General features: G+C 39.8%; 1 protein-coding gene across 1 annotated transcript in view; it reads left to right on the forward strand.

Moving 5' to 3' along the window:
- Positions 1-14,570, forward strand: part of DDX10 (DEAD-box helicase 10) — a 305,207-nt gene that overhangs the window by 44,386 nt on the left and 246,251 nt on the right. Inside the window, exon 10 of the mRNA XM_062196969.1 lies at positions 7,976-8,077. Coding sequence (XP_062052953.1) covers positions 7,976-8,077 — 102 coding nt within the window. The remainder of the gene's footprint in view (positions 1-7,975; positions 8,078-14,570) is intronic.

The following is a 14,570-nucleotide window of genomic DNA, read 5'->3' on the forward strand; positions in this document are numbered from 1 at the left end:
ATATATATGTACATATATATATAATATACATATATACTATATATATGTATAAGGAGACAGAAAAATTTTCCATCTGCTGGTTCATTCCCCAGGTGGCATTAATGGCCAGGGTTGGGTCAGGCTGAAGCCAGGAGCATGGAACCCCTTCCAGGTCTCCCATGTGGGTGCAGGGACCCAAGGACTTTGACCATTCTCCACTGCTTTTCCAGGAGTATTAGCAGGGAGCTTGATCATCCCATATGGGATACCAGTACTGTGGATGACAGTTTCACCCACTGTGCCACAGTGCTGGCCTTAGTATTTAATTTCTTTAACCCCTAGTTTCTTTCCCTAAAAAATGAGATTAAATATATCTACCTCTGAGTTGTTTTTTGAAAGTATAATTTTAGGTTACTGTTTAGGTTACTGTTTTTGAGTTTTCTTTATATTCTTAATCTGTTAAAACTTAGTTTAATTTTTTTTTCCTTCTTAAAACATAATTGATAGAGTTGATAGAGTTTAGTCATTTCTACCATGAATCCTTGTTCTTAATCAGTTTGCTAGAAGTCCATGCAGTATGTGTTGAGCAGCTTGGTTTCTTTCTGATTATTTCCTGGTAAAGTTGATTTGTCATTAGAGAGCTTATGATATTGCTGTTTGATATTGCTAATTGATATTCTGAGATCTTGGGCTGCTGCTGACTCTTTCCTCAATGTATGGCTCTAAGTCAGTGCTGCTCTTCTTCCCTGGAGTAAGCTCTCCTTTGTACCATGTTGTAAGGGTGAATAGGACAGGCTTTTTGCATCTGCAGAATAAAATGCACAGTTCTGTTACAGTGACATGAAGTCATTCAGTTGCCACAGGTAATGCTGAGAAAGGGAGAGAGAGACACTGGAATCGGAGAACAGTAGGGGTGTGGAGAATAAGGATGGAGGAATAGCAGAGTATAACCCTTTTTCCTCTTGATTGTACTTGTATTGTGAACAGTGACTAGTATCTAAATAATTACTGTTGTAGAAGTTTGGATCCTAGAGACCTGGGTAATCTCATGGTGTTTTGTCATGGATAAGAGACTAGAAGGGATAATGCTAAAGAGCATCTTATCTAAAGCTATAAGCTAGTGAGTAGTTCTTTTGAGTAAAAATCTAGTGCTTCATTTGCTGATGGTACTTCTAGTGCTCATTTGTATTTGTTCACTCAACAGTATGAAATAGCTGTTAGGGACATCTGGTATAGGTTTACATGACCTCAAATTTATTGGTCAAAATAAGAAGTGCACTAATACTGGTAGGATGTGTGTTTAATGAGGCAATAATGATAAAAGAAGATACAGGTTGCAAAGGCAATGAGAGAAACTTTATTTTTTATAATTTGTTTTTTATTTTTTATAATTTGTATAACTGAATAATGCTTACAGCATAGCTTCTAGACAGTGATGGCAGTACAATTAAAGTCTTCTAAAATTTACCACTGAGAAAAATGTTTTCATGTATGTTTTTATGTGTATTTTTAGTGACAAAAAAGCAATAGTTCTTATTAGACCCTTTGAAGACCTGCCTCTTTGGAACCTAGAGTACCTGGCTGGGACAGCTAATGTAGTTTTGAACAGGGCTAGCTCACTGCAGGATGAAATTCTGAGTGTGATTGAGCAAAGTTAGACAGTTAGATGCCCAACTAGCATGGAATTAATGTGTTGGAGAATCTGAATTGGAGTGGTTAGGAATTAATGTCTCTTAAGCAAAAGCCACATTACTGCTGAAATGGCAGGGCTTTTTTTCCTCACATTGGGCATTTGGAGGTTATTTCAATGGAAGAATTACCTTTGGCATCCAAGCCAATGGGCTGGATCTCCTGTTCTAGCTAGAAATGCTGGTGAGGTTGCAGGATGTGGAGATAAACTATCTGATATCAGTTGGGCAGTCATAATCAGTCTATTGAGTCCTTGTTTCTGCAGAGAATCCTTATATGATTGAGAAAACAGTAGATTGCAAATTTGAGGTCTGTGATAGATGGGGCTGGCTCTGTGGCGTATCAGGTAAAGCCGCCACCTGCAGCACTGGCATCCCATACAGGCCATTGGTTTGAGTCCCAGCTGCTCCATTTTCAATCCAGCTCCCTGCGAATGCACTGGGAAAGTAGTGGAAAGTGGCCTAAGTGCTTGGGCCCCTGCATCCATGTGGGAGACCCAGAAGAAGCCCCTGGCTCCTGGCTGTGGCCTGTCCCAGCCCCAGCCATTGTGGCCATCTGGGGAGTGAACAATTAGATGGAAGACCTCACTCTCTGTCTACCTCTGCATCTCTTTCTCTGTAACTCTTTCAAATAAATCTTTTTTGAAAAAGGTCTCTGATAGGTCATAACCAGCTAATTTTAGGCCCATTTCTTGGCCTTTCAGCAACTTCCTTTGGTATTTATTTCCTCTACTTGCTGTTCACTGTTAAGATTGGCAAGTTTTTTTATTTTTTATTTTTTTGTTTTTTAAAGATTTATTTATTTGAAAGACAAAGTTACAGAGATGGGGAGATCTTCCATCTGCTAGTTCACTCTCCAAATAGCTGCAATGGCTGAGGCTGGCCCATGCTGAAGCCAGGAGCCTGGGATTCTGTCCAGGTCTCTGTCTCCAGTATGGGTGGTAGGGACACAAATACTTGGGCCATCTTCTTCTACTGGTTTCCCAGGTGCATTAGCAGGGAGCTTTATTGGAAATGGAGCAGCTGGGACTTGAACTGGCATCCATGTAGATGCCAGCATTGCAGGAGGTGAATTTAACTGCTGCGACACAACGCCAGCCCCAAGATTGGCAAATTAATGTAAAATGAAGTTCTCCATGAATTTTGGAAGAGCTGCATAAATACAACATATTATTAATACTGGAGATGAAAGTCAAGCTTTTTTTCAGATGCAGGATTTTCTGTGGTGTCTGGATTTTTTTTTTATTTTTATTTTTAAATTTTTTTAATTTTTTATTTTTGACAGGCAGAGTGGACAGTGAGAGAGAGAGAGACAGAGAGAAAGGTCTTCCTTTGCTGTTGGTTCACCCTCCAATGGCCGCCACGGCCCGCGCGCTGCGACAGGCGCACTGCACTGATCTGAAGGCAGGAGCCAGGTGCTTATCCTGGTCTCCCATGGGGTGCAGGACCCAAGCACCTGGGCCATCCTCCACTGCACTCCCGGGCCATAGCAGAGAGATGGCCTGGAAGAGGGGCAACCGGGACAGAATCCGGCACCCCCACTGGGACTAGAACTTGGTGTGCCGGCGCCGCTAGGCGGAGGATTAGCCTGTTGAGCCACGGCGCCGGCCTATTTTTTAAAGATTTATTTATTTGAAAGTCAGAGTTAGAGAGAGAGAGAGAGAGAGAGAGAGAGGTCTTCCCATCCGATGGTTCACTCCCCAGTTGGACACAACTGCCGGAGCTGTGCCGATCCAAAGCCAGGAGCCAGGAGCTTTTTCCTGGTCTCCCACACTGGTGCACGGGCCCAAGGACTTGGGCCATCTTCTGCTTTCCCAGGCCATAGCAGAGAGCTGGATTGGAAGTGGAGCAGCCGGGTCTCAAACTGGTGCCCATATGGGATGCCGGCACTTCAGGCCAGGGTGTTAACCCACTGCTCCATAGCACTGGCCCCTGGGTTGTCTCTTAAAGGCTAAGCATATGGAGTTTTAAAATTGGGTCTTATGAAGCACATTTATTTTTCTTAAACATATATTTAGCCTTGGGTCTTGGATCGTGCTTTTGAAGTCTTAAAAACTGGCTCATGGGGCTGGCGCCGCAGCTTAATAGGCTAATCCTCCGCCTGTGGCGCCGGCACACCGGGTTCTAGTCCTGGTCGGGGCGCCGGATTCTATCCTGGTCGCTCCTCTTCCTGTCCAGCTCTCTGCTATGTCCCGGGAAGGCAGTGGAGGATGGCCCAAGTCATTGGGTTCTGCACCCACATGGGAGACCAGGGGAAGCACCTGGCTCCTTGCTTTGGATTAGCGCAGTGCGCCAGCCGAAGCGCGCTGGCCGCAGCAGCCATTGGTGAATGAACCAATGGAAAAAAGGAAGATCTTCCTCTCTCTCTCTCTCACTGTCCACTCTGCCTGTTTAAAAAACAACAACAAAAAAAACAAAACAAAACAAAACAAAAAAAACTGGGTTATGGGTAAACACACTATATTCTTGTAAGCATTATGAACAAAAAAAGTACTTAGGCCTCTTTAAAAGTTTTATTCTTGAAATAAAAGCTTGTGGAAACAGTATTAGTGTATGGGAGATAATTTATGCTTTATGTTGTTTCAAGAAAAAGATGTGTTTAACACAAAATAGGCAAAGTGGCCAATGGTGATCTTTTAATAGATGCTTGCCTTGAGTATTATTTTCCATTTTACTTTGGCAGTCTTTCTTCTACATATTGCTCCTACTGTGTGTCTTAATCTGTGTAGTCTTTTATATATGAGGGTACTTCAAAAAGTTCATGGAAAAATGGTGTCAAAAGTATGAGTTTATTGAGCTCTAAAATTTTTGAAATCTATGCAGGTTTTCTTATGCAGTTTTATATATTATTATTATTTTTACAGATTTATTTATTTATTTGAAAGAGTTACACAGAAAAAAAGAGAGGCAGAGAGAGAGAGATCTTCCATCTGCTGGTTTACTCCCCAGTTGGCTGCAATGGCTGGAGCCGTGCTGATCCGAAGCCAGGAACCAGGAGCTTCTTCTGGGTCTCCCATGCAGGCGTAAGGGCCCAGAGACTTGGGCCATCTTCTACTGCTTTCCCAGGCCATAGTGGAGAGCTGGATTGGAAGTGGACCACCTGGGTTTGAACTGGCACCCATGTGGGATGCTGGCACTCCAGGCAGTGGCTTTACTTGCCACACCACAGCACCGACCCCAAGTTTTATATAATATGAAAAAATTTTGCTCCTCCAAAATCTTACTTTAAATTCTATTTTCTCATGAACTTTTTGAAGTGCCATCATATATCCTGTCAGCTATAGTTCTAAAAGTTTTGGGCATAGCCCTTTCATGAATTTAGTTGTGACTCTTTTCTTCCAGGTTCTCCCTGAAATTGGTAAATAAGATAGACGGAGTTGACTCCCTGGTTCTTCTTGGTTATGAGTCTCTGAATGATCAGAGAATATTCACTGAATGCCTTTTTGATCTCCTGAAGATTTCTTACTCCTTTGCCGCAGTTCCTGTCCTGTGTAGTCTTGTGGGCCTATTTACTTCATTCTGCTGTCTGTGAATTTGGATGTGGAATGTTAAAAGGGTTGACTGTCCCTCAAACCGCTGTTACACTTCCTTTCTAATTGTTCCTGTTTGGGCCACACAGAATAAGCCTTTCTATTTCTGAGGGTAGTTCACTTCATTCCAGGAATCTGGCTGCCCTGAAGACATTTTGGCAAGTGTACTGCTTAATGGTCACTATTAACTACTTCCTTTCTTCTTTTATCTTTGACCTGTCCTTGCTGTGAGGCCTTGAAGCATCCGAAGTTGTGATGTCTCTTATATACTGTATCTAAGGATGTCACCTCACTACTTTATGTACTAGTAATCTTGGACTTCACGAATGGTTTATTTCAATAATATTTAGGGAAATGCTTTAAATTGATATTTCTTTGTAATAAATGAAGATGAAAAACTTTGTGTCATCCTCTTTTAAAATGCAGTGAAGAAAGTATTTGGTACAGGTTTTTTAGTTATGAAACAGATACTAAAAGTAAATTGTATGCTCAGTATTATTCTTTGCTCCTCGGTTTATTGGAAAATGCAAACAAGCATGAAGAAGACAAAAGTATTCACTGAATTCTCCAAGGCTGCCTTCTGTTCATGGCAAACTTGACTTTCCCATCTAAATGTTTACCCCTAACGGTGGGTGAGTTCTAATTATTCCTTAGGTCTCAGTTCATTGGTTTTGTTAGGACAGTTGACTTGTAGATTCCACTAACTGCGGCTCTCTCATATGTACTTACAGCTTGCTGTGTGTTGACTAAAGTGCCCATACTACTTTATGGTTATTCCTGGTGTTAATATCTTTTCCTAATAGACTGTGAACTCTGTAGTAGCCAGGACCATGTCTGTGTTAAAATTGTTTGAGTGCCTGGCATGTTCTTTCTTAATTTTCTTTTTCTTTTTTTTTTTTTTTTAAAGATTTTATTTATTTTTTTGAGAGGTAGAGTTACATACAGTGAGAGAGAGAGACAGAGAGAAAGGTCTTCTATCTGCTGATTCACTACTCAAATGGCTGCAAAAGCTGGAGCTGTGCCAAGCCAAAGCCAGGAACTAGGAGCTTCCTTGGGGTCTCCCACGTGGGTGCAGGGGCCCAAGCACTTGGGCCATCTTCTGCTTCCCCAGGCCATACCAGAGAGCTGGATTGGAAGAGGAGCAGCCGGGACTAGAACTGGCGCCCATATGGGATGCCAGTGCCGCAGGTGGAGGATTAACTTACTGCGCCATAGCGCCGGCCCCTGGCATGTCCTATAGTAATGCTTTGAAAACTTGGTGGGGGAACCTAAAGAAAGCTTGACATTTTGATGTGCTTTGTTTTCATACTTTTCTATGATTGTGTGTGCACATAAATACATTTTTCTTATGTAAATGAAATTAGGTTGGGATTTTACTTTATGCATAGAAGTTGTGTCTTACAGTTAACATGCAATGTAAAAATTGTCCTTCAGTCTTTAAAATAAAGGGTACTATCAATCAAAGTTATCAAAATCAGTTATTCTCTCCTTTTTTTCAGTGACAAAATGCTTACATACTGTGGTATTTAACTCTGTGCAGAGGCATGCAAGATCTTCCGAAAATGGGCTTTGTGCCTTTCTAGCAAACTTTACTGCTGTGTGTCCATTTTTACACTCTGGCTTTGGAGTTTTTTCTTGTTTGGTTCACTCTTCACTAAGTTAGCTTTGTATTTTCAGGTTTCCACTCCTTTTTTCATGCCACTCTGCTTTGGAATACCTTCCCCCCTTTTTTCTCTGCCAACCTCCAAGGCCCACCTGAAATTCCATCTGCCTTGACACATTTTGGTTTTCTCTGGCTTGCTCTCGTGCTCTCTCAGGCTTGGCGGCATTTGTTGCTTGTGATTGTGCTTTCGCACTTTTTGTTCTCTGACTATTCTCTTCAGCCACTTGCTTTTTTATGTGTTTGTCTTTTCTAGTTTACTGCAGATCACTGAAGACAGGGATTTTATTTGAGTTCTTGAGTGTATGCTTGATGCAAATTTCTTTGTAAATACTTTACTTGGTTATTTATGAAAATTTGCCCCACAAATATTACAGCATGAATCCTGACGAGACTGCCTTGAGATGATTATTGTGTTTGTTTATTGAAAATTTGTTTAGTTATCAAATTTTATGCTCTTGTTTTTTTGCTTGCCTATAATAGTTGGCACTAAGGTATCAGGAACATCTGTATGCAGGTTGCACTAAAAGCTAAAAACTTCAGGCTGCCTTGTGGCCCATGTCAGTACAAATTTCTGAAGATGCAGCATGAAATAAGATTTCACTAGGTGAGGGAAGAAACATTATGTGGATTGGAGGCAAGTATTTTTCCTAAGCAAACATTTGTTTCTTCTGACACCTGAACATTTCATTTCCAAGGTATAAGGAGAATCCCTTGGAAGATGAATACATTTCTTTAGTAGATTGGATGCCATGTTTATTAAACAACTAATTTTATGACATTCCGGTACTGGGTTGAATGAGAAATTGTCTCCTTGCTGTATATACAGTAAAGATCAATTTAATCAATTTAAGAAATTCTTTTTAATTGCTTTCTGTCTTAAAATCTAGTTCTTTGGTGACAAGACCTGAAAGTCTCTAGGGATCTAGTAATGGAAGCTTCTTAGAAGGCATTGAGAACCCTTGTGTTCTGTTGTTACACAAGAAGAAAAACTAGTGTTTTTAATATATACTAATTAGATAAACTTGCTTCTGTGTTCTGTGTACCTCGTACTGTTAAAATTTGAAATGCTGGTTGCATTGATATGTTAGATTGTTTCTCTCTCTTTTTTTTTTTAGGTATAAGGAGGATGGTGAAGCTTTATTAATTTTGCTCCCCTCAGAAGAAAAAGGGATGGTGCAGCAGCTTCTCCAGAAGAAAGTTCCTGTGAAGGAAATCAAGTAAGAGCTTGCTTTTCTGTGATTAGAAAAGTGAGGGCGTGGAATTGTTACATTTAATTTCCTACACCTAATTCAGTTCTCCCCCTAACCCATTCAACTGTCTGGTTTTGACTTAAAAAAATACTTATTTGGTTAGGTTCACAATGAAATTGAGAGGAAATTACAGACTTTTTCTATATACCTCTTAACCCTATACATACCCCCATTGCAATATCTTCCATCAGAGTGGTTTATTTTTTTAAAATGATAAATCTATATTGACACATCATTGTCACCCAAAGTCCCAAGTTGAAGTGAAGGTTCACTCTTGGTGTTGTGTATTTTGTAGGTTGGAATGTATATAAAATGACATGTATCTACCATTAAAATTTCATAGAACATTTTCTCTGCTCTAAGAATCCTGTGCTTTTACCTCTATCCCTGTTGCCATAGTTTTGCTTTCTAGCATGCCATATAGTTGGAATCAGAGCTTTTTGAGGTTGACTTCTTTTACTAAGTAATATACATTTGAGGTTCTTCCATATGTTTTCATGACTTGAAAGCTTGTTTCTTTTTAGTAATGAATAATATTCCATTGTCTAGATGTAACGGTTTTTCCCTTCAGTTACTGAAGTTCATCTTGATTGCTTCAAAGTTTTGTCAGTTAGGAATAAAGCTGCCATAACCATCTTGATCAGGTTTCTGCGTGAACCTGTTTTTAGCTACTGTGAGTCAATACCAAGGAGTATGATTGCTGGGTCATATACTAAGATCATGTTTGATTTTGTAAGAAACAGCTAAACTGTCTTCAAAAGTGGCTGTACAATTTTGCTTTCTTCCCAGCAATGAAGAAAACTTGCTTTTGCTCCACATTCTTGACAGCACTTGGTGTCATCATGATCTGAATTTTGTACATTCTAATAAGTGTAGGTGTATTACATTGTTTCTTAAAATTTTTTATTTGTTTTTTAAAAAAGATTTATTCACTTATTTGAAAGGCAGAATCAGATGGAGAGAGGGAGGGATCAGGAAATAAGGAAAGAGGAATGGAGGGATCTTCCATCTGCTGGTTCACTCCTCAATTGGCTGCAATGGCCAGGGCTGGGCCAGACTGAAGCTGGGAGCCAGGAGCATCATCTCAGTCTCCCACACCGGTGGCAGGGGCTCAAGTACTTGTGCCATCTTACATTGCTTTCCCAGGTGCATTAGCTGCGAGCTGGATCAGAAATGGAGCATATGGGACATAAACTGGCACTTAGATGAGATGCTGATGTCTCCAGCAACAGTTTAACTCACTACGCCACAATGCTGGTCCCTTCATTTATTTTTTATTGAGAGGCAGACATCCACATGCACTGAAAGTGAGAGAGCACGCTAAGCCATAGTAGGGAGCATGGAACTCAATCTAGGTCTCCCACGTGGGTAACAGGCACCCAAGTATGTGGGCTGTTACCCACTGCCTTCCATGGTGTGCATTAGCAGGAATCTGAAATTGCAGGTACCTCTGGTTGAGACATTCTAGTATGGGATGCAGGCATCCTTAGTGGTCTATTAACTGCTATACCAAGTGCCTACCCTCTCATTGTTTTAATTTGTATTTCTCTGATGATAGATAATGTGGAACATCTTTTCACATCCTCATTTGTCTTCTTTATATCTTCTTTGGGTAGATGTCTGTTAAAGTCTTCAGCCTATTGTTTTAATGGGATTATTTGTGTTGTTGAGTTTTAAGGGTTCTTTGTGTATTTCAGATAACAGTCCTTTATCAGATATCTTTTACAAGTACTTTCTCCCAGTCTGTGGCTGTCTTCTAGTACTCTTGCTGTTATCTTTCACAGAGCAGATGTTTTTAATTCTAATGAAGTCCCATTTATCAATGTTTTCTTTCATAGAACAGGCCTTTGGTGTTTTATTTATACATACATATGTATATATTTTTTAAGTTTTCTTTTTTTTTATTTGAAAGATAGTAACTGGGAGAGAGTGAAAGAGAGTGCATGTGCTCCATCTTCCATCCTCTAGTTCAGTTTGTAAATGTTACCAACGTTTGGGGCTGGGCCAGGCTGAAACTGGGAGACTGGAATGCCATTTGGGTATCAGACATGTACCATCATCTGCTGCTTTCCCAGGCTCATTAGCAGAGAGCTACAACAGAGAGGAGCAGCCAGGACTGAACCAGCACTCAGATATTAGATGCTAGCGTAGCAGGCAGTGACTTAACCTACTGAGGTACAATGCCTGCCTGTTGGTGTTATATTTAAATTCTTTGCCACATCAAAGGGCATTTGGATTTCACGCTATGTTGTTCTCTAGCAGTTTTATACTTTTGCTTTTCACATTTACATATATGACCCACATTGAGCTAATTTTTGTGAAGGGTATAATGACTGTATGTGGGTTAGTTTTATTTATTTGTGACTGTCCAGCACCATTTATTGAAAATCCCATTTTTTTTTCCATTGTATTGCTTTTGCTTCTTTGTCAAATATCAGTTGATGGTGTTTATGTGAGTCCGTTTCTGGGTTCTCTGTTTATTCTTTGACCAGTATCATACTGTCTTGATTACTATAGCTTTATAGTAAATCTTGAAGTTAGTGTTAGCTAACTTGTGCTATTCAGTATTATGTTGATTATTCTGGGTGTTTTGTTTTTCCATGTAAACTGAAATTGTTTGCTGATCCTTTCACAAAATGACTTGCTGGGATATTTTGGGGATGGCATTGAGTTTGTAGTTCAGAGAAAGGAGAGTACTGACATTTTGATAATATTGACTCTTTCTGTTCATGAACATGGTTATCTACATTTATTTAGTTCTCTGATCTTTTTTACCTTCTTTTTTTTGTCTAATTTTTCTCATAGACATCTTGTATGTGTTTTGCTAGATTGATATATGAATTGTCAAATTCAGCTTATTCTTTTTGGTAAATAAAGTAGTGGACTTAGTACATTCACCTTTACTCTTGGAATCTTGATATAATTACATAGTAGTTCTAGGATTTCTTTTGATTATTTAGGATTTTTTGAGTAGATGATTGTGTTATCTGTAAACAAAGACAGTTGTATTTTTTTTTTTTTAAGTTTTATTTATTTTACTTGAAAGAATTACACAGTGAGAGGAGAGGCAGAGAGAGAGAGAGGTCTTCCATCCACTGGTTCACTTCTTAATTGGCTGCAATGGCTGGAGCTGTGCCAATCTGAAGTCAGGAGTCAGGAGCTTCCTCCAGGTCTCCCAGGATGCAGGGTCCCAAGGGCTTGGGCCATCTTCTACTGCTTTCCCAGGCCATACCAGAGAGCTGGATAGAAAGTAGAGCAGCCGGCAGTCGCACTGGCGCCCATATGGGATGCTGGCACTGCAGGCGGCGGCTTTACCTGCTACACCACAGCGCTGGCCCCAACAGTTGGATTTCTTCTTTCCCAATAAGTGTATCTTTAATTTCCTTTTCTTATCTTGATGCATTAGTTAAGGCTTCAGTTACAATGCTGAAAAAGCAGTGGTGAGAGGGGAACATCTTTGCCTTGTTCGTGATCTTGAAGCAAACTGTCCAGATTCTCACTATTAAGTATGATGTTAGCTGTAGGGTTTTTGTAGATTTTTTTATCAAGATAAAGTTCTCCTATTACTAGTTTACTCAGTTTTATATATATATATATAGATAATTCATATATTTTATGAATAAATTATATAAATAAATACATTATATATAAATGAGTGGATGTTGGATTTTATCAGATGCTTTTTCTGCATCTAGTACTGTGAACATGTGCTTTTTTTTCTTTTTTAAATCTGTTTACTCTACTTTTCTTGCTTGCATGGTATCTGAGAAGTCAGGTGTAATTCTTACCTTTCCTTCATAGGTAAGGTTGTTCCCCTTACTCCTGGTCTCCCAGCTTCTTAAAGCATTTTTCCTTACTTGAAAAAAATTTTCTGTAGTTGAAAATGATATTAAGTGTAGGGGCTGGGGTTAAGTTTTGTTTCCCATTATTCTGCTTAGAGTTCTCTGAGCTTTTGCAGGATCTGTGGTTTGGTGTCTGATACTAATTTGGAAAGTTCTCATTCATTATTTTAAATGTTTCTTCTGTTAATTTCTGTCTTTAATTCTTATATTCCCATTACATACATGTTATACCTTTTGTAGTTGACCCACAGTCCTTGGATGTTCTGTTCTGTTCTGTATATTCAGTCTGTTTGCTTTGCTTTTCAGTTTTGGAGGTTTCTGCCAAGTTCAAAGATGGTTTCCTCAGTCCTGTCCAGCCTAGTGATAAGCCCACCAAGGACATTCTTTTTCCCTAGGGCTTTTGATCTCCAGTGATTCTTTGGTTTGTTTCTACTTCTATGCTTACCTTGCATATCTGTTCTTGAATGCTGTCTACATTATTCATTAGAACACTTAGCATATTCATTGTTATTTTAAATTCTTTGTATGATAATGCCAACATTCTCACCATGTCTGCTAAATGAGGGTTGTTGTTGTTTTAGTTTGCTTATAGTATGTCTTTTAATTTTTTTCTTAATGGCTGTAAATAGGCCCTTAGTAGGTGGTAAAGTTGGGGAGTTGGGAGTCAGAGAGCTATGGTAGTATAATTAGATCTTAGTATCCCAGACAACCTGTACCTCTCTGGACTTTATCCTCTCTGGATTTTATAGTAGTGGCAAGTCTCTTCCTGTCACTTCGACTTGGGTGAGACAAGAAGGCTAGAAAGGGCTCAGCTGGGTATTTCTCATCCCCCAGGTGAGATAGGCTCTGATAAAACGCTCATAGTTTTGGCTCTGCTAACAAGGCCTGCAATCAGGAGAAAATGGCTGAGGAGAACAGGGTGCCCCAGTTTATTTCAGAATGGTTTCTGTTACCCTCCCAACTGTAAGAAGGACTTTCCTATTGCTTACTGTGAAAACCTGATCAGATTCCTGGAGGAAAACCTCACCACAGCATGGGGGCTCCATTATGAATGGACTTTTTGTTTCTGACTTACACTGTGATTCCAGAAATTTCTCAGTTTTAGTTCAGATTTTCCTACCCTGGCACCAGTGGTTTCTGGTCATGAATCTGCTCCAGCAAGTCGTAACTCTGTTTTCACTTCCTTGCATCTCCTATCTTGGGGGCTGTGGTTTGTCCTTTGTCCTCACTTCTCTATTATATCCAAGAAGAGTCCCACCCCCCCTCAATCCAATCAGGTTTTTATGTGTTAAGATTTAATGGTGATGTATAAGCCCTTTGTATATGATGCTAGAAATTAGAAGTCTGACTTTGTTTTTTAAGTTTTTTTATTTAAACAGTTTTTTGTTTTCTCCACTGCCTTCTAAAAAAAAAAAATGTGAGTTGAAAAGGAGAACCTATTAGCTTCAGGAAGCATTCATAAGTGAAAGGATTAAACCTCTTGGATGAAATTATTTTGAGGGCTTTCTGACCAGTTCAGCGGATTGTGGTCTCCTGTCACTGAGGATGCGTAGTTTGAACATTAGTAAATCCATCATTGTGACTTGTGTTTGGACCATTGAAACACAACTGGGTTGAATTGCCAAAAAATAATAGGGAAGGTGGTTAGAAGTGGGGAGGAGTAATTGAGAATACAAAAGGAACAGAACTGGCTGTGAATTGATAATTGTTGAAACTGAGTGGAAGTTTGCTACCTTTGTATATTTTGAAATTTTCCATGATAAAGAAAAATCAAAACTCACCACCTCTCACTATGCTGATGTTGCAGGAACAAAGTGATTTAGACTAAAATAGGGGAAGCAAATGGACTCCTTTGTGCAGTCTAAACAAATGCAAGAAATTAATTCTTTCCTATAGCTAACTTGGGCAGGTTTTTTTTTTTCTTTAATCTATAAAACCTGTTTATACGTTTTGTTTATTTGAAAGGCAGAGAGACAGGAAAGAGAGAGTTTTTTGTTCACTGGTCCATAACACCGGGGCTCGGCCAGGCTGAATAAGGGAGCTAGAAACTGTCTAGATCTCCCATGTAGGTGGCAGGGACCTAAGTACTAGAGCCATCACCTGCTGCCTGCCAAAGTGTGAATTAGCAGCTGGAACTGGGAGTGGAGCCAGGAGTTTCACACAGGTACTCTGAAAGGGGATGTAGGCTTCCCAAGCAGTTTTTGAACTGTTGTGCACATTGCCCACCTCTCTGGGCAGAGTTTTGAGAAGCATCTGTTTTGTTTTGTCTAACTGCTTAATAGGGAAGTCAGTATTTATGTTCCTGGCTACTTGCCACTTGAACTTGGTTTTATGATACTTGACTAAAAACAGAAACATTTCTGAAAATGACGTTAGATTTCATTTATTCCATTTCATTAATCTGTGTATCATGGGAGGCTACTTTCTTTCTTTCTTTCTTTTTTTTAAAGATTGATTTATTTATTGAAATGCAGAGCTACAGAGAGGCAGAGAGAGAGAGAGAAAGGTCTTCCATCCGTTGGTTCACTCCCCAATGGATGCAACGGCTGGAGCTGGGCTTATCTGAAGCCAAGAGCTTTCTTCTGGGTCTCCTACGTGGGTGCAGGGGCCCAAGGGTT

This window comes from Lepus europaeus, chromosome 7 (genome assembly GCF_033115175.1).
Source record: "Lepus europaeus isolate LE1 chromosome 7, mLepTim1.pri, whole genome shotgun sequence".
Taxonomy (NCBI): Eukaryota; Metazoa; Chordata; class Mammalia; order Lagomorpha; family Leporidae; genus Lepus; species Lepus europaeus.